At 46.0% G+C, this 24748-nt stretch overlaps 1 protein-coding gene across 1 annotated transcript; it reads left to right on the plus strand.

Annotated features, from left to right (window-relative positions):
* The first annotated feature begins 84 nt into the window (after positions 1-84).
* On the plus strand, positions 85-24084 carry LOC149278135 (vomeronasal type-2 receptor 26-like). Its single transcript, XM_089502384.1, has 6 exons — positions 85-164; positions 795-1086; positions 15540-16331; positions 16908-17135; positions 22762-22888; positions 23192-24084. The coding sequence occupies exons 1-6, from the start codon at positions 85-87 to the stop codon at positions 24082-24084; spliced, it is 2412 nt and encodes an 803-aa protein (XP_089358510.1).
* Positions 24085-24748: the final 664 nt, after the last annotated feature.

Raw genomic sequence — 24748 nt, forward strand, 5'->3', positions numbered from 1 at the left:
ATCTACATGAAAAGGTATCTGCATACACCAGGACAGAAATTGTGGGCTAGCCCAGCTGGAACTCATTTAGGAGGCCTGTTGGGGATGACTATTGGCTACCAGTTCACCCTTATCTCAGAGTGGTTGTTTACTCAATCTTTACGGGACGGGTTGTGTGAGTCAGGGTAAGACTGTCCACTGGTTTCTGTCTGCAGAAAACAAACTGGCTCTCTCTTCTCTGAATACCCCGTTAGATATCTTCAATATCTGCTTTAAATGGTTCTTCCTCATTTCATAGAACCATAGAGTTGGAAGAGAGATCAAGGGTCATTCAGTCCAACCCCTTTTTGCCATGCAGGAACTCACAACCAAAGCATCCCCAACAGATGGCCATATCCAGCCTCTGTTTAAAAACAATCTCTAAAGAAGGAGATGCCACCTTCCTCCATTGAAGTAGTTTCTTCCCTGTCAAACAGAAAGTTCTGCCTAATGTTGAGGTGGAATCTCTTTTCTTGGAGCTTGCATCCATTGTTCTGGGTCCTATTCTCTGTAAGTTTCCTGAGCTTCTCACCTTCTATCCCTTCTTTACGCTTTCTGATTCAGGGCTGGATTCAAGCAAAGTATTTCAAGACCTTCTGGTGCCCTCAATATTTGGCATTTTGCAAAACACTGATGCACAAAAACTGATCAGCCATCTGCTCAAACCTGTTTCACTGTGATAGTTAGCTCAAGTGGTCTTTATTGCCAAGACAAATCCTTCAAATTATGGAAACAAAAGGTGAGTTATTTTCATTTGTTTCTTTCTGTATTTGCAGTTATTCGGGTACAATTAGGAGCCACATCCCGGCCTTCTGGCTTGCCATTCAGAAGATCAACCAGAACCCCAAACTCTTACCGAACATCACCTTGGGATACAACGCCTTCGACAACTATTTCAATGCAAGGATCACATATGATCTCTTGCTGGATATGCTCTCGGTTAAAGGTCAGAGCATCCCAAACTACAGCTGTGGAAGACAGAAGGAACTGCTAGCAGTTATCGAAGGGGCCGATTCTGAAATCTCCATCCATATTGCAAACATGTTGTCCATCTACAAAATCCCTCAGGTATGGATCACCATAGAGAGGATTAGTACTGATGACCGTGTAATATATTTGTTGTTGTTGTTTGTTGTTAACTGGCTTCGAGTTAATCTTGACCCATGGCAACCGTATGGCTGAGACATCTCCAAGACCCTCCTCTGCCCCCCATTGCTCTGCTTCATTTCTCCTGCAACCCAATAAAACCCATTCCTCCTTCCCTCCAACTTTCCCAGCATTATTGTCTTTTCCAGTGAGTCCTTCCTTTTCAGGATGTGTCTGAAGTACGAAAGCTTCAGTTTGGTCATCTTGGCTTCTTCCAGGAAGGTTTCCGGCTTGATCTGCTCTAGGGCCCATTTGTTTGTCTTTTTGGCTGTCCATGAGATTCTCAGCGCTCTTCTCCAGCCCCACATCTTGAGCTGATTTTCCTCCTGTATTCTTTTTTCTCTGTCCAGCTCTCACATCCATACATGCCAATAGGAAATACAATGGCTTGTACATTTCTGACTTTTGTGCTCAGTTGTATATCTTTGCATTTTAGAATCTTTTGTAGTTCTTTCATAGCCACCCTCCCCATTCTTATGCCCCATTCCCACTCACCCATTTGCCCTGGATAGAACTGGGCAGATCCGGGTTCCTCCTCTCGAATCTGTTCAGAAACAAGTGCCCACTACCCTTTACCTCAATTGGGGCAATTTGCCCCTCTGAAGTTCACATTTGCGGTACTGGTTTAAAATGGAGCCTCCTTTCTTGTCAATCAAATTCACTTTCGCTTTTGTCAAAGGTAATGTCTCCTACAACCATTGCCCAACAGAATGGGGCTTTTCCCCCTCCTTTTTAAACTGGTGGCAGCGTTCGCATATTCTGTCACCACCTTCCACTTGGCTCCACTCCGCTCTGCTCTACCTGGCCCTTGGCCTCTCCGGAGGGATGGAAAGCTGGCTGGCTGAGCAGCCGAGGCCCCCCTCCTGGCCTGCCTTGCCCGCCTGCCTTAGGAGCCGAGGGTCAGGCGAGCCTGCTGCTCTTCGGCTCCTGGGGGTCACTCCCAGCCCATCCCACCTCCAGTGCATTCCTCCTGCTCCCTTTCCCCACTCCGTCATGCTGCTGCCACTTGGCCTCCTTTTCCTTCCCCCTCTTCTACTCTGCTCTTCCTCTTCCTCAGCTGCAGGTGCAGAGGAAGCAGGGAGAGGAGGAAGAAGAGCAGGAGGAAGAGGAGGCCAAGAGTAGGAAGAGAAGAAGAAAGAGCCTGCAGGGGGGGTGGTGTTGGCAGAGGAAGAGGAGGAGGAGGAGGGAGAAGAAAAATGAGGAAGAGCAGAGAAGAGGAAGAGGAGGAGGGAGAAAAGGAGGGCAAGCAGAGGCAGGAGGGTGAGAGGGGGCTATAAGGGAGAGGAGGATGGCAGAGAAGGTGAGGGAAGAGGAGAAGGAAGAGCCACAGCAGCGGTAACAGGGAAGAAGAGGAGAAGGAGGAAGAGAGGGGGAAGAAGACAGAAGAGGTTCTCCCCTGCTGCCTACCACAATGAGAGTAGCGAGGCTGACATTGGGGAGGGGGCAGCAGCAAGTAAGGGAAAGGGAAATGTAGCACAAGCATACACATTCCTATGTACCCATCTGTAGCACAAGCATGCACATAATCTGTCAATAAAATGACAAAAAGGGGGGAAAGCTGCTTGCAAAAAGCCGAGGGGAGAGGGGAGGCATGATCCTCTGACCTAAATCCCTCCCTGAACTTGACCCGATCATGACTGGGGTCAATTTGCCGGCAGCAGGGAAACAACGGTTTTTCCAGAAAGAAAGAGGAAAAAGTCTGCTTTCAGAAAAAACGCGCTAAGGGGGATTTTCCCTGGATCTGTTGTGCAAGCCCCTGATTGAGTTGTGTAAAAATCGGTGCGAGTGAGAACTTCCAACTTTTAAACCGGTTTGGGAACCGGGGTAAAATGTAGTCTGAATGGCTCTTTAGTCTTCTTCTGATTTCCAGACTGCAGTCCCCATTTCTCTCAATGTTTGATCCCAAGTATGGGAATTCTTTGACTATTTCTATTTCTTCATTGTCTGTTCAGCATTAAAGCTGCCTTTGCACTTTCTTCTTTGATCTTCCTTAGCAGTTGTTCCACATCTTTGAGGTTTTCTGCTAGTACTATCAGTGTCATTTGCGTATCTTAGAGGTCAGTCCCAGTGTGATTTGGAAACAGTTTCAGAAGCACCTGCTTAGATATGCTTGGAATCGTGTCAAATGCAAATAAATCGCTCTTTCCAAGCATTAGTTTTTTTGATGGATTCAATTCACAACTGACAGGCAACCTCCCTGGCAAGGCACTCTGAGGAGGAGCAGGGGTGGCTGAAGCACGGTCCTCCCAGGACACCTTGACCCTGGTGGTCCAATCGGTTTTCAGGTCAGGGGAGACAAAACTGGGTGGAAGACGCCCTCCCTCCCATCCTCGCGCCACGCCTGGGGGCCTCCCATCTGCTACAGGCTCAGCATCCAAGGCTGTCATGGCTGCCCAAGCCCTGGAGGCCTTCCCGGTGAGGCGCTCTGAGGAGGAGCGGGGTGGCTGAAGCGCAATCCTCCCTGGGCGGCTGTCTCCCTTTCTCGTCCACCTTCTCACCGAGGTTGGAGGGAAATGCTTCAGGCGTTTGAAGCCCTCCAGGACGTGACACTGTCATACCCAAGTTTGTAAGGGCAACCTATTTAACCTGAGAGTGTGTGATGAAAATTTCTCATTGTGTGGACTTATTCAGAGCAGGGCTGATACAAACAGAGAGACACCAAATTTGGTTTTAGACACTATGCATGTAACATTTATGAAATCGCAAAAATAATACAAACATTGATTATCAAGAGCTCTTTCATTCACTCACACATTCATACAATACTCACACACACTTTCCTTCCGCTGAGCAATGATCAGTTGCCCTCAAAGGCTGGGGATGACAATGTAGCCACGCAGTTGATGCCAACAAAATTAGAGAAAAAGCCAAGGGTCTTTATACTTTTCTTCTCTCTCTGGCTTCTTAGTTGCTGGAATTTGCAATATTGCAGCCCATTACTCAACTTCTTCTTTCTGGAGAAGACATGCTGTACAAAGCGGTCCATGCTGTTCAAAGTAGTCCATTGTCCTGTCAGTTTCACTTCATTGCAGCTCAGGAAAACTCCCTGGCCATTGTTGTTCATCACACCTGAACAGCACCTCACTTCGGCTTCCAAATTCCTCAGCATTCTCCGCTTTTACTGCCAAACCCCACCTTCACATCATTGCTCTGCGCGGAACCATCTTGTTTGGTTCTTTAGCTTGTTTTAAGGCCATGTTCCTTGGTTCTTTGGTTCTTCAGCTCGGTGTTTAAGTCAGAACTCGCTCATTCATCTTACAACGCACCACCGTTCACCTCCAAAGAATGGAGGAGGCATGTGGAAGGGCTACCCCTTGCGGGTGAGGTGCCTGAGTCCTTCCCCCATCCTGCCATCCAGCCACCCGAGGGAGTGTGGGTAAGGCTGGCTGTGGTGGCCTCGGATGTGGAGCCTGTGGTGGAGAGGAGGGCCCCCTGGAGTGGTGTGGGGATGGCAGGGAAGCCCACTTGCAGTCAGGGGCTTAGTGGCTTCCACACTGGGCAACCACAGATCCTCCCTTTCCAGGCCACAGTCCTCCCTTTCAGCTTTCTGTCCAAAAGCGTTCTCCATTTTGAAGCATGGGCTCATTACCACTAGTGGGAACGACATGGAATAAGGGCATAATTCAAATCCATAGCGGGAACTTGATTCGTTGTCAATAGAATTCATGACCTGTTTTCAATGTGAATTAAAAACTAATTTAAACCGATTTAATATCAAATGGGAATGATTCCTTGTTGATATTCCTTCCTCCTGTTTTTACTCCTCCTCCTTCAAGCCTGCTTTTCTTAAAATATGTTCTGCATACAAGTTGAACAGAGAGGGTGAAAGGATACAGCCTTGTCTGATCCCTTTGCCAATTTGCCCATTGGGAAGCATTCTGTTTCTCCGTCTTCTGTTCTGTATATATTTGTACTAACTTAAAAGACCACACTTTTAAGGGGGCTATCGATTGTTCCTCGCATGGCACACCTTTTGAGAATCTGCTCCTTTCCTAACGTTTTATAGGTTAGGCTTCATAAAATCATAGAGTTGCAGGAGACCACAAAGGCATCCAGGACAATCCCCTTCAGGAAGACACCATTGAAGGTCTCCCTGCGACAGATGGCCATCCAGTCTCTGTTTAAAAATCTTCTTTAGCAGCCTTCTTCTTTTTGAAGAAGAAGGAAACACCACAGAAGCAGCGTTTTCCACTGTCAAACAGATCTTACTGTCAGGAAGTTCTTTCTTCTTCCTAATTTTTAGATGGAGTCTTGAATCCATTGGTTTGTGTCCTATTCTTTGAGGTAGCAAAAAGCAAGCTTGCTCCCTCTTCAATATAGCACCCCTTTAAATATCTAAACATGGCTGTCATGCCACCCCTTAACCTTCTCTCCCCAAAGCTAAACATACCCAGCTCCCAAAGCTCCTCCTCACTGGGCATTATTATGGTTTCCAGACCTTCTGCAATTTTGGTTGCCTTCCCCGTACACACTCCAACTTGTCCACACTCCCCTTGAATTCTGGTGACCAGAAAATGGAGACAGTCTTCCAGGTGAGACCTGGCCAGATGAGACTTGCTGTTGGAATTAGCTGCCCTTGGATCAACCTCAACTCGAGAGACATCTCCAAGCCTCCCTGTCTCCACTGCTCTGGTCTTGTAGATACAGGCAGCATGTGGGGTTCATCTCTTTCCGCTCCTTCTCCCTTTTCTAGCATTAAGACTCTTCCAGAGAGCGTTCCCACCTGCTCTTATGTAAGATATAGACCCACCTCCTTGATTATGATGAGAACATCTTTGCTTCACTGTCGCTTGTAAATCTTGATGTTAACTGTAATTTTTATGTATTTTATTGATTGTGTGTATTGCATTTTAAGATAGGTTGTAATCCCACCTGGATCCACCTGGGAGAGGGGGGACAATACAAATAGTTTGTTTTATTATTAGGACCTCCCAGATTGGGTCCATCCACCCGGTATGTGGACATCCTTGCTTTCTACTGCCTTCCACCTTCCCCAGCATTATTGTCTTTTCCAATGAGTCTTTCCTTCGACAGCCTCCATTTGATCAGCAGCCCTGGTGGCGCAGTGGTTAAATGCCTATACTGCAGCCATTCACTCAAAACCACAAGGTTGCGAGTTCAAGACCAGCAAAAGGGCCCAAGCTCGACTCAGGCTTGCATCCTTCCGAGGAGGGAGCTAAAATGAATACCCAGACTGTTGGGGGCTAATTAGCTTACTTGCGAATTAACTTACTTGCTGTTCACCGCTATGATCTTTGGAATAGCGGTATATAAATAAAACAAATTATTATTTATTATTATTATCAATGTGATCATCTCCAAATTCAGACTCGATCTGTTCAAGGACCCATTTGTTGGTCTTCCTGGCTCTCCACAGTCTCCTCAGCACTCTTCCCCAGCCCCATGTCTTCTTATCTGATTTCTTCACTCTCCAGCTCTCACATCTGTACATAGTGATGGAGCATACAATGCCTTGGATGATTCTAACATTAGTGCTCAGTGGCATACTCTTTTGTGCTCAAATGTGTCCCTACTTCACAAGATTGAGATGCAAACGTCCTCCCTCCAGGTGTTAACGTCTATTGCAAGAGGGAGGGTTCCAGCAGACAGAGAGCTGGAAAAGGCTCGGGGTCTGTGACAGCAAGAGACTAGGGTTCGAATCCCCATCCAGCCATGGGAACCCATAGGGTTGCCTTGAGCAAATCATTCTCCTCCAGCTTCAGAACAAGGCAATGGAGTGCCTCCTCTAAAGAAACGTGGCCAAGAAAACCTTAGGGTAAGGTCACTATTTTAGACCCAGTGTGTGGTGTACTTTATTATTTTAAGTACTATTCTTAACCCAAACATTTAAAAGCATGAAACTACATTGTTTTCATGTGTTTGAAATATTCTTTATATTTTGAAATTGTATTTGACATTTTAATAAGCAATTTGTTTCAATATTATAGCAATTTCATTCTGTTTTAATGTACTATTTTTGTATGGTTTTAAATGTACCTTTTTTTTTAATATTGTAAGCCAGCCTGAGTCCCAGTCTTGGGAGAAAGGCAGAATATAAATAAATATAAATCACTACTACTACTACTACTACTACTACTACTACTATATTAGAAGGAACACACCTTACAAACTAATCTAACTAAATTAATTCCGATCAAACACAATACACAATGAACAAAATGCAACAGACACACTAAAACACTAGAGAAATCTAGGACTTGCAACTCTCTGGTGAATAGTTATAGTTAATAATAATTCTTCTTTATCTAAGGCCATCTAAAGTAGTGAAATAGTTGACCAGTGAGATATTATCCCCTGACTTCTACCATATTGAATGATTCAATGTAAGCTTCAAAACCTGATAGAGGCTGAGTCTCCATTATCAGAAGTGGTTTGAATTCCAAATATTATTGGATATTGAAATGCCTCTGTTTCATATACATAAATAATGAGCGGTCTTGGAGATGAGGCTCAATTCTAAACACAAAATTCATTTATATTTAATATCTTTGAAAAAGACTGAGGGTAATTTTACATCAAATTGTTTGAATATTTTTGTGAATGAAACAAAGTTTTTGGACATGGAACCATTATAAAAGAAAGGTGTCACTATCTCAGTCACCCATGAATTTCCATTCTTCTTTAAAAGTCTCCAGTGTTGCTGGGCTCCTTCAAGTCCTTTCCAACTTATGGCGACCTTAAAGTGAACCTATTGTGGGGTTTTCTTGGCAAGTTCCTTCCGAGGGTGGTTGGCATTGCCATCCTCTAAGGCTGAGAGTGTGTTACTTACCCAAGGTCTCCCAGTGGCTTTACATGGCTGAGCTGGCATTTGAACCCTGGTCCCCAGTCCTTGTCCAACGCTCAAACCACTACACCACACTGGCTCCCTATTTCAGTGAAAATTATATGTCTAATATGCTCTCTTCATGCAAAAGTATCACGGTCTCATTCCACTTATGCTCAAATTACTTTCACTGCTGCCATCATATCTTGGGGAACTGTTCCTTATTTTTTGTCTGAGCCCATTTCACTAGATATTCAGCAACTCTTCCTCCATTTCCATTCTCAACAATAATTTGTCATTTTAGTTATTAGGTAATCCACATTTTTGTGGTGCAAAGGTGAGTGTCCTCAGTGGTTACCCCTTTCCAGTTGGATGTCTTCTTTTGTATTAAAAGAATTATGGACAGTTGTAGATTACTCCTCCTCTCTTAAATCATGTTGAATGAGAGAAAGTCCACTTTTGGGGGGATTATGTGTACCTTTAATGTTTCCAAAAGATTTAGACACCAGCGGTGGAAAGAGAAACATCTAGCATTCGTTGTTCAATGGTCAGAAGATCTGACTGCTTTAGCGATGTATTTGATAGCTATCCAAATTCCAGAAAACATTTTTTGGGCATATATGGTCCAGATTCATCTCGTCTCACTGCCTCCCTCTTCTGTCTTTTCACTTCCTTTTTGTTCTTTCAGCTTTGTATTTTGTAAACATACTTTAAAAATCCAATCGTTTCAAAAATCCAATGGTAGTATAATACCCATTCCTTTAGTCAAATCAAAAGTGACAGGTGCTCCGCCCCCTTTTTGGTCTTAGTCCCACCTCCTTGTTTGGAGAGTTCAAGGTTTTGGGGTGTCAACTTTTTGGGGTGTTATCTTTAGGGGGTTCTAGGTTTTGGGGTACCAACTTTTAGGGTTCCATCTTTTGGGGCTCCATAGGAACCTCCATTGAACCCCAAGAAGGGAGCTATTTTGGTTCTGCCAAACATGGTTTTGGGGGGTGCATGTGAACCCTCTCTGAACTCGTCTCAGAACCCCCGACCGCTAAGAATAGGCCCCATCCTTGTCAGATCAATAATAATAATAATAATAATAATAATAATAATTTTAACCGTAAAATATTCTTACAATAACAATAACATCTAAAATGCACATTATAAAAACAATGAGTCAACTGGCATAGCTTTTCCATCTGTTTTAATGTGACAAGCTGTGGCCATTTTCTTTGCGCAAAATACAGATTTGGGGTTACATGTGACCTCTCTCCAAACTCGTCTCAGGACCCCTGACCACTAAGGATGGCTTTTGTGTGTCTTGGAGATTCCCTGAGGGAGTGATGGTCACAACCCTGTTTTTCAGGGTGGAGTGTTTTAAGGGTTTCCAGTCTGGTAGAACTCGGAGGAGGGAAGAAGTCCTTCACTACTCAGCATTCGGTTTGGATCTGAGCTTCACAGCTCTGAAGTTCAGGGAGGCTAAGAAGGAGGAGTGGGACCACTTTGTCTTCGCCCCAGGGGTGTGTTTTCAAGAACTGTGCTCTTTTGAGTCCCACTGGTGTGTTCCCCCAACAGAGCATCCATTTTACATGTAAATATTCATTTTGGAGTGAAGTGTGGCCTTTTGCTTTAATCATCCAAATTCCCTTGATGATTTTGGGACATGTAGAATCATAGAACCATAGAGGTGGAAGAGACCACAAGGACCATCCAATCCAACCCAAATCTGCCATACAGGAACGCTCAGTCAAAGCATCCCCGACAGATGGCCATCCAGACTCTGTTTAAAGACTTCCAAAGAAGGTCTGAGGGAGTGTGTTCCACTGTCAAACAGCCATTACTGTCAGGAAGTTCCTCCTAATGTTCAGGTGGAATCTCTTTTCCTGGAGCTTGCATCCATTGTTCCAGGTCCGGTTCTCTGGAGCAGCAGAGAACAAGCTTGCTCCCTCCTCAATATGACATCCCTTCAAACGTTAAAACAGGGCTATCATATTGCCTCTTAACCTTCTTTTCTCCAGGTTAAACATCCCAAGCTCCCTAAGACGTTCCTAATAGGACATGGTTTCCAGACCCTTCACCATTATAGTCGCGCTCCTTTGGACACTCTCCAGTTTCTCAATGTCCTTTTTGAATTGTGGTGCCCAGAACTGGACACAGTATTCCAGAGCAGAATATAGTGGCACTATAACTATATAAATATATCTCGGCCTCAGAGGGAGCCATCAGGCAGACCCAGCAACATCAGGGACTGCCTGAAGGAAGAGGCCCCTCCCTCCTCAACTGTCATCTCGGCCTCAGAGGGAGCCATCAGGCAGACCCAGCAACATCTTGGACTGCCTGAAGGAAGAGGCCCCTCCCTCCTCAACTGTCATCTCGGCCTCAGAGGGAGCCATCAGGCAGACCCAGCAACATCGGGGACTGCCTGAAGGAAGAGGCCCCTCCCTCCTCAACTGTCATCTCGGCCTCAGAGGGAGCCATCAGGCAGACCCAGCAACATCGGGGACTGCCTGAAGGAAGAGGCCCCTCCCTCCTCAACTGTCATCTCGGCCTCAGAGGGAGCCATCAGGCAGACCCAGCAACATCAGGGACTGCCTGAAGGAAGAGGCCCCTCCCTCCTTAACTGTCATCTCGGCCTCAGAGGGAGCCATCAGGCAGACCCAGCAACATCTTGGACTGCCTGAAGGAAGAGGCCCCTCCCTCCTCAACTGTCATCTCGGCCTCAGAGGGAGCCATCAGGCAGACCCAGCAACATCGGGGACTGCCTGAAGGAAGAGGCCCCTCCCTCCTCAACTGTCATCTCGGCCTCAGAGGGAGCCATCAGGCAGACCCAGCAACATCTTGGACTGCCTGAAGGAAGAGGCCCCTCCCTCCTCAACTGTCATCTCGGCCTCAGAGGGAGCCATCAGGCAGACCCAGCAACATCTTGGACTGCCTGAAGGAAGAGGCCCCTCCCTCCTCAACTGTCATCTCGGCCTCAGAGGGAGCCATCAGGCAGACCCAGCAACATCTTGGACTGCCTGAAGGAAGAGGCCCCTCCCTCCTCAACTGTCATCTCGGCCTCAGAGGGAGCCATCAGGCAGACCCAGCAACATCTTGGACTGCCTGAAGGAAGAGGCCCCTCCCTCCTCAACTGTCATCTCGGCCTCAGAGGGAGCCATCAGGCAGAACCAGCAACATCTTGGACTGCCTGAAGGAAGAGGCCCCTCCCTCCTCAACTGTCATCTCGGCCTCAGAGGGAGCCATCAGGCAGACCCAGCAACATCAGGGACTGCCTGAAGGAAGAGGCCCCTCCCTCCTCAACTGTCATCTCGGCCTCAGAGGGAGCCATCAGGCAGACCCAGCAACATCTTGGACTGCCTGAAGGAAGAGGCCCCTCCCTCCTCAACTGTCATCTCGGCCTCAGAGGGAGCCATCAGGCAGACCCAGCAACATCTTGGACTGCCTGAAGGAAGAGGCCCCTCCCTCCTCAACTGTCATCTCGGCCTCAGAGGGAGCCATCAGGCAGACCCAGCAACATCTTGGACTGCCTGAAGGAAGAGGCCCCTCCCTCCTCAACTGTCATCTCGGCCTCAGAGGGAGCCATCAGGCAGACCAGCAACATCTGGGACTGCCTGAAGGAAGAGGCCCCTCCCTCCTCAACTGTCATCTCGGCCTCAGAGGGAGCCATCAGGCAGACCCAGCAACATCTTGGACTGCCTGAAGGAAGAGGCCCCTCCCTCCTCAACTGTCATCTCGGCCTCAGAGGGAGCCATCAGGCAGACCCAGCAACATCTTGGACTGCCTGAAGGAAGAGGCCCCTCCCTCCTCAACTGTCATCTCGGCCTCAGAGGGAGCCATCAGGCAGACCCAGCAACATCTTGGACTGCCTGAAGGAAGAGGCCCCTCCCTCCTCAACTGTCATCTCGGCCTCAGAGGGAGCCATCAGGCCGACCCAGCAACATCTTGGACTGCCTGAAGGAAGAGGCCCCTCCCTCCTCAACTGTCATCTCGGCCTCAGAGGGAGCCATCAGGCAGACCCAGCAACATCTTGGACTGCCTGAAGGAAGAGGCCCCTCCCTCCTCAACTGTCATCTCGGCCTCAGAGGGAGCCATCAGGCAGACCCAGCAACATCTTGGACTGCCTGAAGGAAGAGGCCCCTCCCTCCTCAACTGTCATCTCGGCCTCAGAGGGAGCCATCAGGCAGACCCAGCAACATCTTGGACTGCCTGAAGGAAGAGGCCCCTCCCTCCTCAACTGTCATCTCGGCCTCAGAGGGAGCCATCAGGCAGACCCAGCAACATCTTGGACTGCCTGAAGGATGAGACTTCTCCCTCCTTTAACTGTATTTTTATTGTATTAACGATTTTACTGTACACCGCTATGATCATCGCGGAATAGCGGTCTATAAATAAAACATATTATTATTATTATTATAACTTCCCTTGATCTAGACACTACACTTCTACTGACTCAGCCTAAAATCACATTGGCCTTTTTAGCTGCCGTATCACACTGTTGACTCATGCTCAACTTGTGGTCTACTTGGACTCCTAGAGCCCTTTCACATGTATAAATCATGTTCAGCCTGGTGTCCCCCATAATCCTATATCTGTGCATTTTATTTTTCTGCCCTAAGTGCAGTACCTTACATTTCTCTGTGTTGAATTTCATTTTGTTAGCTTTGGCCCAGCTTTCTAGTCTATTCAGATCATTTTGAATTTTGATCCTGTCCTCTGGAGTATTAACCATTCCTCCTAATTTGGTGTCATCTGCAAATTTGATAAGTATGCTCCCAATTCTGTCATCCAGGTCATTGATAAAGATGTTGAATAACACTGGGCCAAGGACAGAGCCCTGTGGGACCCATTGGTCACTTCTCTCCAGGATGAAAAAGAGCCATTGTTGAGCACCCTTTGGGTTCGGCCGGTCAACCAATTACAGATCCATTTAACAGTTCCCTTGTCTAGCCCACATTTTACAAGCTTGTTTGCAAGAATGTCATGAGAAACCCTGTCAAAGGCCTTACTGAAATCAAGATCTACTATATCCACAGCATTCTCTTCATCTACCAAGTTCGTGATTTTATCCAAGAAAGAGATCAGATTTGTCTGGCATGACTTCTTTCTCTGAAACCCGTGTTGACTTTTTGTGATTATGGTTTCTTGAGACATCTCCCCTTTTTCTTTCTCACCGGAACTGTTTGAAATTGTGCCTTCAGTATCTCCCTTTTGAGAAACTCCCATCTGTCCTGAACTCCCTTCTCTTTTAGTATTTCTGACCACGGGATCACCCTTAATACTTCTCTATGTTTACTGAAATCCATTCTCCTAAAGTCTAGGATGCGTGTCTGACTATGTCTGGCTTCTCCTTTCCATTGTATAACAAATTCCAGGAGAACATGGTCACTTCCACCTAAGGATCCCACCACTTGCACCCCATTAACCAAGTGATCCTTGTTGGTTAGGATCAGGTCTAAAATAGCTGACCCCCTTGTTGCCTCTTCCACCTTTTGGACCATGAAATAGTCTTCCAGGCAAGTGAGGAATCTGCTAGACCTTGAGGATTTGACTGAGTTTGACTTCCAGCAAATATCAGGGTAGTTGAAGTCGCCCATCACTACTACATCTCTCTTTTCTGACTGTGTGGTCATCTCTTCTAGAAAGGCATCATCCAATTCCTCAGTCTGATTTGGGGGTCTGTAGTAGACTCCCACCATAACATCCTTGTTTCCCTCCCCTTTGATTCTTATCCAGATGCTCTCCACCTGGCTTCCAGGATTGATGTCCTGGATCTCTTCACTGGTGTAAATGTCCCTGAAATATAAGGCTATTCCTCCTCCTTTCCTGTTTGGCCTATTTCTCTTAAAAAGGTTATACCCCTCTATTTCCACCTTCCAATTATGAGACTCATCCCACCAGGTTTCGGTGAGGCCTATTATATCATATTTGCTTTGTTGTGCTAGGAGTTGAAGTTCACCTTGCTTATTCCTCATGCTCTGTGCATTAGTGTAGAGACATCGCAGACCTTGGGTCCCCTTTACTACATCCACACGCCTCCTCCGAGGCTTAGCAGTGACTGTTCCCTCTGGTGGGACTCTCAGACTCCCCTGCTCTGTCCCTGAAGTCTGTCTATGATGTTCTTCCTCATCCTCCTTGATAAGGGAAAGAGCTTCAAATCAATTCTCTAGCTGCAAGCTCCCAGAACAATCCCTTCTTGGCCTTTTTCTCTGTCTGACATTACTCCAGCTGTCTGCCTCCTGTGTGGGAAGTGACCTCCTCCATCCCAACAACTTCCTCTGCATGCATAGTACTTGTCCCAGATCATTAGTTCCATTATGTCCAGGGAATCCTCTTGCTCTCTAAAACGCTGAGAGGTCCAAGAGCACCAACAGGGCCATACTTCCCCTGTCGGTGCCCAGACGGAGATCATCGACCAAGGCGACCAGGGCAGTCTCCACTCTGTATCCTGACCTGAAGCCAGTTTGAAATGGATCGAGATAATCAGTGTCAACCAAGACCGCTTGGAACTTCTTGGCAACTGCCCTCTCGATCACCTTGCCCAAAAACGGAAGAATCATAGAAGAGATACTGGCTGATAGTTAGATTTCTCCAGCGGATCAAGGGAAGGCTTTTTGAGAATAGGTTTAACCACAGCCAGTTTTAAACTGGCTGGAAAGCAGCCTTCCCTCAGAGAGACACTGATTATTGATCTTAGTAAGTTCATAGTTGCCTCCCCTCCCTGGATGGCCGGCCATGAGGGGCAGGGATTGAGAGGGCAAGTGGTCTTCTTGACCTTTCCAAGCAACTTGTCTACGTCATCAGTACTCAAAGACTGGAGTTAATCCAAATTAACTTCATTGACGGAGTCACTGGGCGCCTCTCTTAATGTTTCTGGATTAAGGCTGGCGTCTAGGTCGGCCCTTATCCGAGAGATTTTATCTGCTAAATAGTCAATGAAAGTGTCACAGCAGGCCTCAGTAGGTTGTAATAACGGGTTCAAGGCAGAAGGAGTCTGTGTTAACTTCTTAACCACCTTGAAAAGCTGGTTTTCAGCTTGAAGGTATGTATGTTGGTGCCTGCTCCTCCTCCTCCATGTCTAAAGTTCCTAAAGGCTCTGGAGGTTTGGCTGCTGAGTCTCTTCTGAGGCCACAGACTCTGCTGGGGCTCTCAGGGCATTGCTATGGCCAAGCTGAGGCTCCGATTCAGGCTCAGGGTCAGCATCCTCCCCTGAGACCTCAGCCAAGCTGGGCATGACAGAGTCTATGATTCTATGTTTTGTAAAAATCCAGGTTAACCATCTCCTACCTTTGTCGTGAGGAAAAAGATGACACCGGTTCCTTCTATTTACTACCAGGTCAGTTATGGTTTTATGTCCCGTGACTTCCTTTCTATTACACAATGATTCCCAAAGAGGAAGCCTTGTACCCAGGGACTGTCCTCCAGTGAGGCCTCAGCTTGTTGGGGGCAATTGGCTTATAGTTGTAAACCACTTAGAGAGTTCACTGATAAAGAAATGTAAATGCTATTGCTATTGCTGTTTATATGCTGATCATTTTTTGGAAGGGCGGGGTAGAAATAAAAATTTATATATATATTATATATATATTTCTTACTTATTTCTTACTAGGTGAGTTATGGTTTTATCTCCCGTGACCTTCATGATAAGACCCAGTTCCCCTTCTACTACCAGATGATTCCCAGAGAGGAAGCCTTGTACCCAGGGATTGTTCAACTCCTCCTGCATTTTGGATGGACCTGGATCGGTCTCTTTGCTCCAGACAATGACAACGGAGAAAGGTTCATGAGAGCCCTGACGCCTCAGCTCACCCGGCATGGGATCTGTCTGGTTGTCTCAGGGATGCTTCCAGAAATTAATGTGCCTGAAGTGAGATTCACCTTTGACAAGATTCACAGATGGAGGCAAGTCAAGGTCCTTGTTTTCTATGGAGACACTCGCTCTTTATTTAGAAATATACTCTTTCTAACCCGTTTGTTTGAAAATATGTTAAAGCCAAATGAAGGGAAAGTCTGGATCATCACAGCCTCACTGGACCTCACCTCAAACCTCTCCAGATACTCTTTACATTTCCATCAGAGCCAATGGTTCTTGTACTTCTCAATCCAGATGAACATGAGGCCCAAAAATGATTACACCTATGACCAGAACCTGGCTAATGCATTTAATTGTTTCTATTCAAAGTCTGTGCTCTCTGTGAAAGGCCGAAGGAGGTGTGAGCAGGTAGAGGATTTCCCTCTGGACGTCCTGGAACTCCACGTGACGGAAGATGGCTACCAAGTTTACTATAGTGTCCTGGCTGTAGGACAAGCTTTGCATGCCGCCTTCTCATCCAGGCCCAAGAGAATGACAACAGTGGGCAGGAGAGATGGGCGAGACCTTCCCCAACTACAATCATGGCAGGTATGTCCTTTTCCATCACTAACCTATCTATTGCTAGGAAGAGTTACCTTTTGTTTTGTCTGGGCCAGAATCCCCCAGCCAACAATAATCTGGTTCTGAGAGGTAAACTGGGAGGGAGGAGGCCTAACCATTGCCCCAGTGATGGGACAGTGCCTTCCCCACCAATGACCCTCTAGATTTTGGAAACACAACTTGTGTCTGGCACAGAATCAGGTCTTCTAGGAGGGATTTTAACCTGTATTTTCATGACCCTTTCATACACCAAGAGCAAGAGATGACTCCTGAGCAGACTTGCTTTCCCCAGGAACTCCAGTGAAAATTGGAAGGATGTGACTCAAGGATGTGGCTTTATTTGAAGACATGAATTACTGTCTCACACCCTGGGAGACCTGGGAGAAATCTGAACTGAATGAGGACCATTCACTTGCACTATTTAACATAGCATCCTAAAAGTTGCCAAAGCACTCATCCACTGAACATGTGCTGATCCTGCCTTTGGGATCTCCTGATCCTGACTCGTGCAAGAACCAAAACAGATTTTGCTAAGATAACCAAGACTTCTCTTTGTCCTTCCAGCTTCACCCTTTCCTGAGAAATGTTGGGGTCTACAATGTGTCCATGGATGGAGTGTACTTGGATGGAGATGGGGAACTGGCTGCCAACTTTGATATCTGGAATACAGTAGTGTGGCCCAATGGCTCAGTTGCCGGAGTGAAATTTGGGAGTCTGAAGAGGCAAGAATCACCAGCCCAAAACCTCAAGATTGAGGAGAGTGCCCTCTTGTGGCTCAGAGGGATGAACCAGGTGCGGAAAGGGGAGCGTTCAATTTGGTATGGAGGGTCTACACATCACCAGAGGGACAGTTTTAGAGTTATATATGGCACAAAACAGCTCTTTCTGCAACAAAAGGTCACTAGGGGGCAGAGTCACTAGGGGGAGCTAGCAGGCTAGCTCTATATAACTCCTCCCAGAGCCTTTCCAGAGCAGTTCCTGCCACAGAGAAGAGAAGGAAAGAAGTAGCTGGGCTGCCATTTTGAGTGGAGAGTGTGGTTGTTGTTTAGGGGGTGGAGCTTCTGTGAGTCACTAGGGGACTGCGCTAGCAGACTAGCTCTATATAACTCCTCCCAGAGCCTTTCCAGAGCACTTCCTGCCACAGAGAGGAGAAGGAGAGAATTTTTTTCATCCTAGGAGAACTATAGTAGAGGCTAAGTTGATTGAGCTTACCGCCAGAGATTGGTGAAAAGGCCAGGTCATCAGAGGACTTAACGCTGGAGGAAGCCCACAGTCCTGTTTCAGTAATTACTTAAGACTTCTCAATATGGACACTGAGGGAACTGCTGCAGTCACCTGTAACACTTGCGGGACGTTGGACTTCTTGCCTATAGCTGTGGAGAACTTCACATGCACCAAGTGCAAGTTGGCAGCACTCTTGGGGGAGAAAGTACAGCAGCTGGAGTCCTTTTCAGCATATTAGGACCCTAATTGCTGGGGCAGAGGAGGTCACTTCACATTCACAGGAGACAGACACCTGGAGGAATGTCACACAGAGAAGTAGGCCAACAAGGGATTGTTCTGGGAGCTTGAAGCTAGAGAATCGATTCGAAGCTCTTTCCCTTATCAAGGAGGATGAAGAAGAGCAGCATGGACAGACTTCAGGGACAGAGCAGGGGAGCCTGAGAGTCCCACCCGAGGAAACAGTCCCTGCTAAGCCTCGGAGGAGGCATGTGGTCGTAGTGGGGGACTCCTTGCTGAGGGGTACAGAAGCAGTGATTTGTAGGCCTGACAAGATGTCTCGAGAGGTGTGTTGTCTCCCTGGGGCAAAGATCCGTGATGTGACAGAGAGGCTGACAAGACTGGTCAAGCCTACTGACCAATACCCCTTCCTCTTGGTCCACGTGGGAACTAATGATACTGCAAGACACAGCCTTCAGAACATCAAAAGGGATTACGAGGCGCTTGGTAGGAAGCTGAAAGGAATGGATGTACAGGTTGTCATCTCGTCTCTTCTGCCAGTTGAAGGGCATGGTCCAGGAAGGCAGAGGAAAATAGCAGATGTGAACAACTGGCTTCGCAGATGGTGCCGCCGAGAAGGATTTGGATTCTTCGATCATGGGCTGCGGTTCCATGAGGAGGGACTTCTTGCAACAGACGGGTTGCATCTCACGCCAGTTGGAAGAAATGTTTTTGCCAACAGTCTCAAGAACTTGATCAGGAGAGCTTTAAACTGAGTTCCGAGGGGCAGGGAGACAATATTAAGGAAGGCGAAAGGGATGGCAAAAATAGTCAAACTGACACAGAGGAAACAAGGCAAACAGTGCAAGGACCCAACAGTGGGAGGCAAAAAAACTTGCACAGGCAGCAAGTAAAAGGGACCCATGGTCTGCAATGTCTCTTCACTAATGCACAGAGCATGGGAAATGAGCAAGATGAACTTGAACTCCTAGTACAACAAAGCAAATATGATATAATAGGCATCACTGAAACCTGGTGGGATGAGTCTCATGATTGGAATGTGGAAATTGCCTTGAAGACAATTTCATTGTCCAAAAGATGGAAGAGGCAATAATGGGGTCAGCTATTTTAGATCTGATCCTAACCAACAAGGATGATTTGGTTAATGGGGTGCAAGTGGTGGGATCCTTAGGTGGAAGTGACTATGTTTTCCTGGAGTTTGTTATACAGTGGAAAGGAAAAGCCAGGCAGAATCAGACATGCATCCTAGACTTCAGGAGAGCAGATTTCAGTAAACTTAAAGAAATATTGAGGGTGATCCCATTTTCAGAAATACTAAAAAAGAAGGGAGATGAGGACGGATAGGTGTCTCTCAAAAGGGAGATATTGAAGGCACAATTTCAAACAGTTCCAGTGAGAGAGAAAAATGGGAGATGTCTCAAGAAACCATAAAAATGCGCTGCTTCATTATTAATTATGATGGAGGATTTTCTTTCAACAAGGGACCACATGCACACAGTAGAAGTTAAAATCAAGTACAAACAATTCAAAAATAAAACCCTTCTTTGCTATATAGTAATTATAATAATTAAACGTGACAACATAATTCCCATCATGAGCCACCACCCCCCCTACTTTTTCTGGAAACTTCAGCCAAGACTGGCATTCATTCAGCCAAAATACCCTTCCATTTCTTTGGAGTAAATGTTGGTTTCTCTCTCTGTGTTACTTACACTTCTGATAGAAATAAGAGAGAATAATAACTATTGTATTCCCATGATTCAGTAACCTTTAACCAATGAAATGCTCCAGATGTGGGTTTTTTTGCAGTAGAGTGATCTTGTCTTCCTTTAACCTACATACAAGTCTCTCTGCCCCCACCTTTGTATTCTGCAGAAACACAAGCCCAGGGTCTTTCATTAACAAAAAATCAACTGAGTTAAGTTTTAAGTGGAGCATGTATAAGAAATGGAAAAAGGGGGAAATCACCAAAGGTGAATTCAAACAAATAGCTAAAGCACAGAATGAACTCAGGCTTTCTAGAAAGGTTAAGGACAATAAAAAGGGCTTTTTTGGATATGTCCGCCGCAAAAGGAACAATGAGGAAAGAGTAGGGCCACTGCATGGAGAAAATGACAAAATGCTAACAGGAGATAGAGAAAAGGCAGAATTACTCAACACCTTCTTTGCCTCAGTCTTCTCAGAAAAGGAAAAGACTCCTCAACCTGAGGATAATGGAGCAGAGGACAGAATAGGGGAATTTCTGCATAGAATAAGCAAAGAGATAGTACAGGAATACCTTGTTAATCTAAATGAATTTAAGTCTCCAGCACCAGATGAACTACATCCAAGGGTATTAAAAGAACTGGCAAATGTAATATCGAAGCCATTGGCAATAATCTTTGAGAACTCCTGGAAAACAGGAGAGATCCCAGCAGACTGGAGGAGGGCAAACGTTGTCCCCATCTTCAAAAAGGGGAAAAAAGAGGATCCCGACAATTATCGTCCAGTTAGTCTGACATCAGTTCTAGGAAAGATTCTGGAGCAGATCATTAAACAGAGAGTCTGTGAACATCTAAAAGGCAATGCCATCATCACAAAAAGCCAAAACGGGTTTCAGAGAAAGAAGTCATGCCAGACAAACCTAATCTCTTTCTTTGATAAAATGACCATCTTGGTAGATGAAGGGAATGCTGTGGATATAGTATATCTTGATTTCAGTAAGGCCTTTGACAAGGTTTCCCATGACATTCTTGCAAACAAGCTTGTAAAATGTGGGCTAGACAAAGGAACTGTTAAATGGATCTGTAATTGGTTGACCGGCCGAACCCAAAGGGTGCTCAACAATGGCTCCTTTTCCTCCTGGAGAGAAGTGACCAGTGGGGTCCCACAGGGCTCTGTCCTTGGCCCAGGGCTATTCAACATCTTTATCAATGACCTGGATGACAGAATTGGGAGCATACTTATCAAATTTGCAGATGACACCAAATTAGGAGGAATAGCTAATACCCCAGAGGACAGGATCAAGATTCAAAACGACCTGAATAGACTAGAAAGCTGGGCCAAAGCTAACAAAATGAAATTCAACACAGAGAAATGTAAGGTATTGCACTTAGGGTGGAAAAATGAAATGCACAGATATAGGATGGGAGACACATGGCTGAATGAAACTATGTCTGAAAGGAATCTAGGAGTCCAAGTAGACCACAAGTTGAACATGAGTCAATAGTGCGATGTGGCAGCTAACAAGGCCAATGCGATTTTAGGCTGCATCGATAAGATGTATAATGTCTAGATCAAGGGAAGTAATAGTGCCACTGTATTCTGCTCTGGTCAGGCCCCACCTGGAATATTGTGTCCAGTTCTGGGCACCACAATTTAAAAAGGATGTTGAGAAATTGGAGCATGTCCAAAGAACGGTGACTAAAATGGTGAAAGGTCTGGAAACCATGTCCTATGAGGAAAGTCTCAGGGAGCTGGGGATGTTTAGCCTGGAGAAAAGAAGGTTAAGAGGTGATATGATAGCCCTGTTTAAATATTTGAAGGGATGTCATATTGAAGAGGGAGCAAGTTTGTTTTCTGCTGCTCCAGAGACTAGGACCCGGAGCAATGTATGCAAGCTCCAGGAAAAGAGATTCCGCCTCAACATTAGGAGGAACTTCCTGAGAGTAAGGGCTGTTCGACAGTGGAATGCACTCCTTCCTTGGAGTGTAGTAGAGTCTCCTTCCTTGGAGGTCTTAAACAGAGGCTGGATGGCCATCTGTCAGGCATGTTGGGGCATAGAAAGACGCATTGTGTCCACCACGACCACCTGCAGAGTTGAACCACGTCGACAGGACGCCAGGGAGAAGGAATCTGAGGAGAGGTCTGCAAAGGTATTCAGGCTAAGAAGGAAAATATTCCTTCTCCACTGCAAACGGCCTTGAGGTCCCGGCTTGAGAAATAATGACAAGAGCACTTCAAGCCTTCACTCTATATGAGGGCTTTAATAAATAAGTTACTTTGCCAACCAAACAACCATAACAACAAACAGAGATGCCGTTACTCTAACACCAACCGTCATAACTGACACCAGTAACAACCGACTCAGAGGCACCAACTGTCTCACTCTCCCTCAGTGACAGTTGCATCAACATTCCATTGATGCACTGTTTGAAATGCTGCCACTAGAGCTGTAAATAACTTGCACAACAGCTCCACCTAGTGGCCACATCCATGTCATTTTCTCAGACCTATTTACCATGGTCCTGACAGGGGATGCTTTGACTGAGAGTTCCTGCATGGCATAATGGGGTTGGACTGGATGGCCCTTGGGGTCTCTACGATTCTATGATTTTATGAAAAAGTAATGACTGAACAATGTGCTGCCCTTCTAATGCAAGGGAAATAATAATAATAATAATAATAATAATAATAATTTGTATTCTGCTTTTTCACAAATGAATCAAAGCAGATTTCAACAGAATAAATAAAACATCAAACAATTACAAATTACAATTTAAAAACCCCAGAACTCCAACCCTCCCTCTATCATAAAAGCAGTAATCACCCCATTTTTCTGCCTAAAGGTAGGGCCTGCCCTTCCTTCTCATCCAACTCTCTGCACCACTCCAAAAACTCCAGCCAAATCCATTTTTCCACCATGGATATTGGCTCACTTTCCTTCCCATCTGAAGGCATCCAAATAGATTAAGTCTGAAGGGTAGGGGCACAGAACTTCGTTGCCATCTCTCAATATCTTCTGTCCATGTTTTTCTGCATTGCCAAATGAAAATGGGTTTTTCTGTAGGTCTGAGTGAGAAAGAGAGAATGACCAGCAAGGACCTGAGCTGGTCCTCTTCACTCTTCACTACATATAAGCTGAAGGCCAGATTACCTGGGAACTGGAGACTGTTTTCCCTTCCCAGATCTATGACTCATTGCCCTCCAGTTCTACCTTAACATCTTCAACCTTGCCCTTCCTTCTCTTCATGGGTAGAGCCTGCCCCAGGCCAGGTGTGTGGAAAGCTGCCAACCCGGATTGCACAAGGCAGTCCAGGAAGGAGAGCCCATCTGCTGCTATGACTGTCTTCCCTGCCCAGAAGGGACCTTCTCTGCCCAGAAAGGTAAGAGTTGTTTCCCATGATTTACTGATTCTTAAAGACTGTGGGATGAAGATGGCTTCTTAATGGTGTTCAGCAGATAGAAGCAGGATCTCTCTTGTGCCTCAGTAACAAACAAAGGTCAGAATCAAAGTGATGTTGGGAGGGAGGGGAACTGTCCCTTTAGAAGGGTTAAGAAAGAAAGGAGTGTATAGTAGACTGGAGACATGACAGTTCTTGGTTACAATAAAGGATCTTCTAAGTGATCCAGTGGAGGACAGAAGCAGGTGATGTCAAAATCACTCTTTTGGTTCTTCATCTTTACAGATGCAGATATATGCTCCCGATGTCCAGATGATCAGCACCCCAACAACGACCACAATAAGTGTATTGCCAAGGATATAAACGTTCTGTCCTATGAAGAACCTCTGGGTAAAATCCTGGCCTCCTTTGCCCTCTTCTTGTCCTTAACCACCTGCTTTGTCTTAGGAATCTTCATTAAAAACCACGAAACCCCACTGGTCAAAGCCAACAACCGGAGCCTCTCCTACCTTCTACTCTTCTCCCTCCTTCTCTCCTTCTTGTCCTCCTTCCTCTTTCTTGGCCGGCCAAGCAAAGGAGCTTGCCTTCTCCAACAGACAGCTTTCAGCCTCATCTTTTCACTTGCTGTCTCTTCCGTTTTGGCTAAAACCATCACTGTGGTGCTGGCCTTCCTGGCCACAAAGCCTGGGAGCAATGCAAGGAGATGGTTGGGGAAAAGTCTTGCAAAGTCCATTGTCATTTGCCCTGCGTTTGTCCAATTTCTCATCTGCTCCATCTGGCTTGGGGTCTATCCTCCCTTCCCTGACTCTGATATGTACTCCCAGCCTGGAGAAATCATTCTGAAATGCAACCAAGGGTCTGTGGCCATGTTCTACAGTGCTCTTGGCTACATGGGCTTCCTGGCCACCATCTGTTTCACGGTGGCCTTCTTAGCCAGGAAGCTCCCAGGGGCTTTCAATGAAGCCAAGCTGATCACCTTCAGCATGCTGGTCTTCTGCAGCATTTGGATCTCTTTTGTGCCTGCCTACCTGAGCACCAAGGGAAAGTACATGGTGGCCGTCCAGATCTTCTCCATCTTGGCCTCCAGCGCTGGGCTCCTGGGATGCATCTTTATTCCCAAGTGCTACATCCTTCTCCTGAGACCAGACCTGAATATTAAGGAACATCTAATGACATAAACTAAACATGGCATCTGATTCTGAAAATATTTTTTTCAATGCATAGTAACAAAACACACATGTCTTTCATAGGAATATAGCTCCTTAGGTGTTAGTATTGTAAGACACTTTTCTTCCCATTAAATAATGTAAAGTACATCCTCTGTATGTATGGCACCAGTAACTCCATTTTTACTTACCCATGTTCGAAAAAGTATGTTATCTGTAAGCATTGTCTATGTCTTCAAGCATGATTCTATGGTTATTGTCCGTAGGGTTGCACCGGAAGACCTAGAAATGCCTAGAGAATCTCTAGGAATCTCTCTAGATCCTCCAGCAGAACTGAATGGTCAATCTCTGCCAGATGCCATTCATTTCAGTGGAAAGCACTCTTATCCCTGGTTTCGCGAGGTTTAAGGTACCAATTGTATCATTTCATTAATTGTAAGTACTTAAACTATTAATTATATTATTTTATCAATTGAAAACATTTTTTAAAATCAGATTAAACATTTGACTCCACCACTGTCTAACAGCCCATACTGTCAGAAAGTTCCTCTTAATGTTGAGGTGGAATCTCTTTTCCTGTAACTTGCATCCATTGTTCCGGGTCCAGTTCTCTGGAGCAGAAAAAAACAAGCTTGCGCCATCCATTGCACCAGGACAAGGTGATCAGCTCCAAGCT

Source organism: Sceloporus occidentalis, unplaced genomic scaffold (genome assembly GCF_023333645.1).
Source record: "Sceloporus occidentalis isolate IW3139 unplaced genomic scaffold, rSceOcc1.0.p SCAF_201, whole genome shotgun sequence".
NCBI lineage: Eukaryota > Metazoa > Chordata > Lepidosauria > Squamata > Phrynosomatidae > Sceloporus > Sceloporus occidentalis.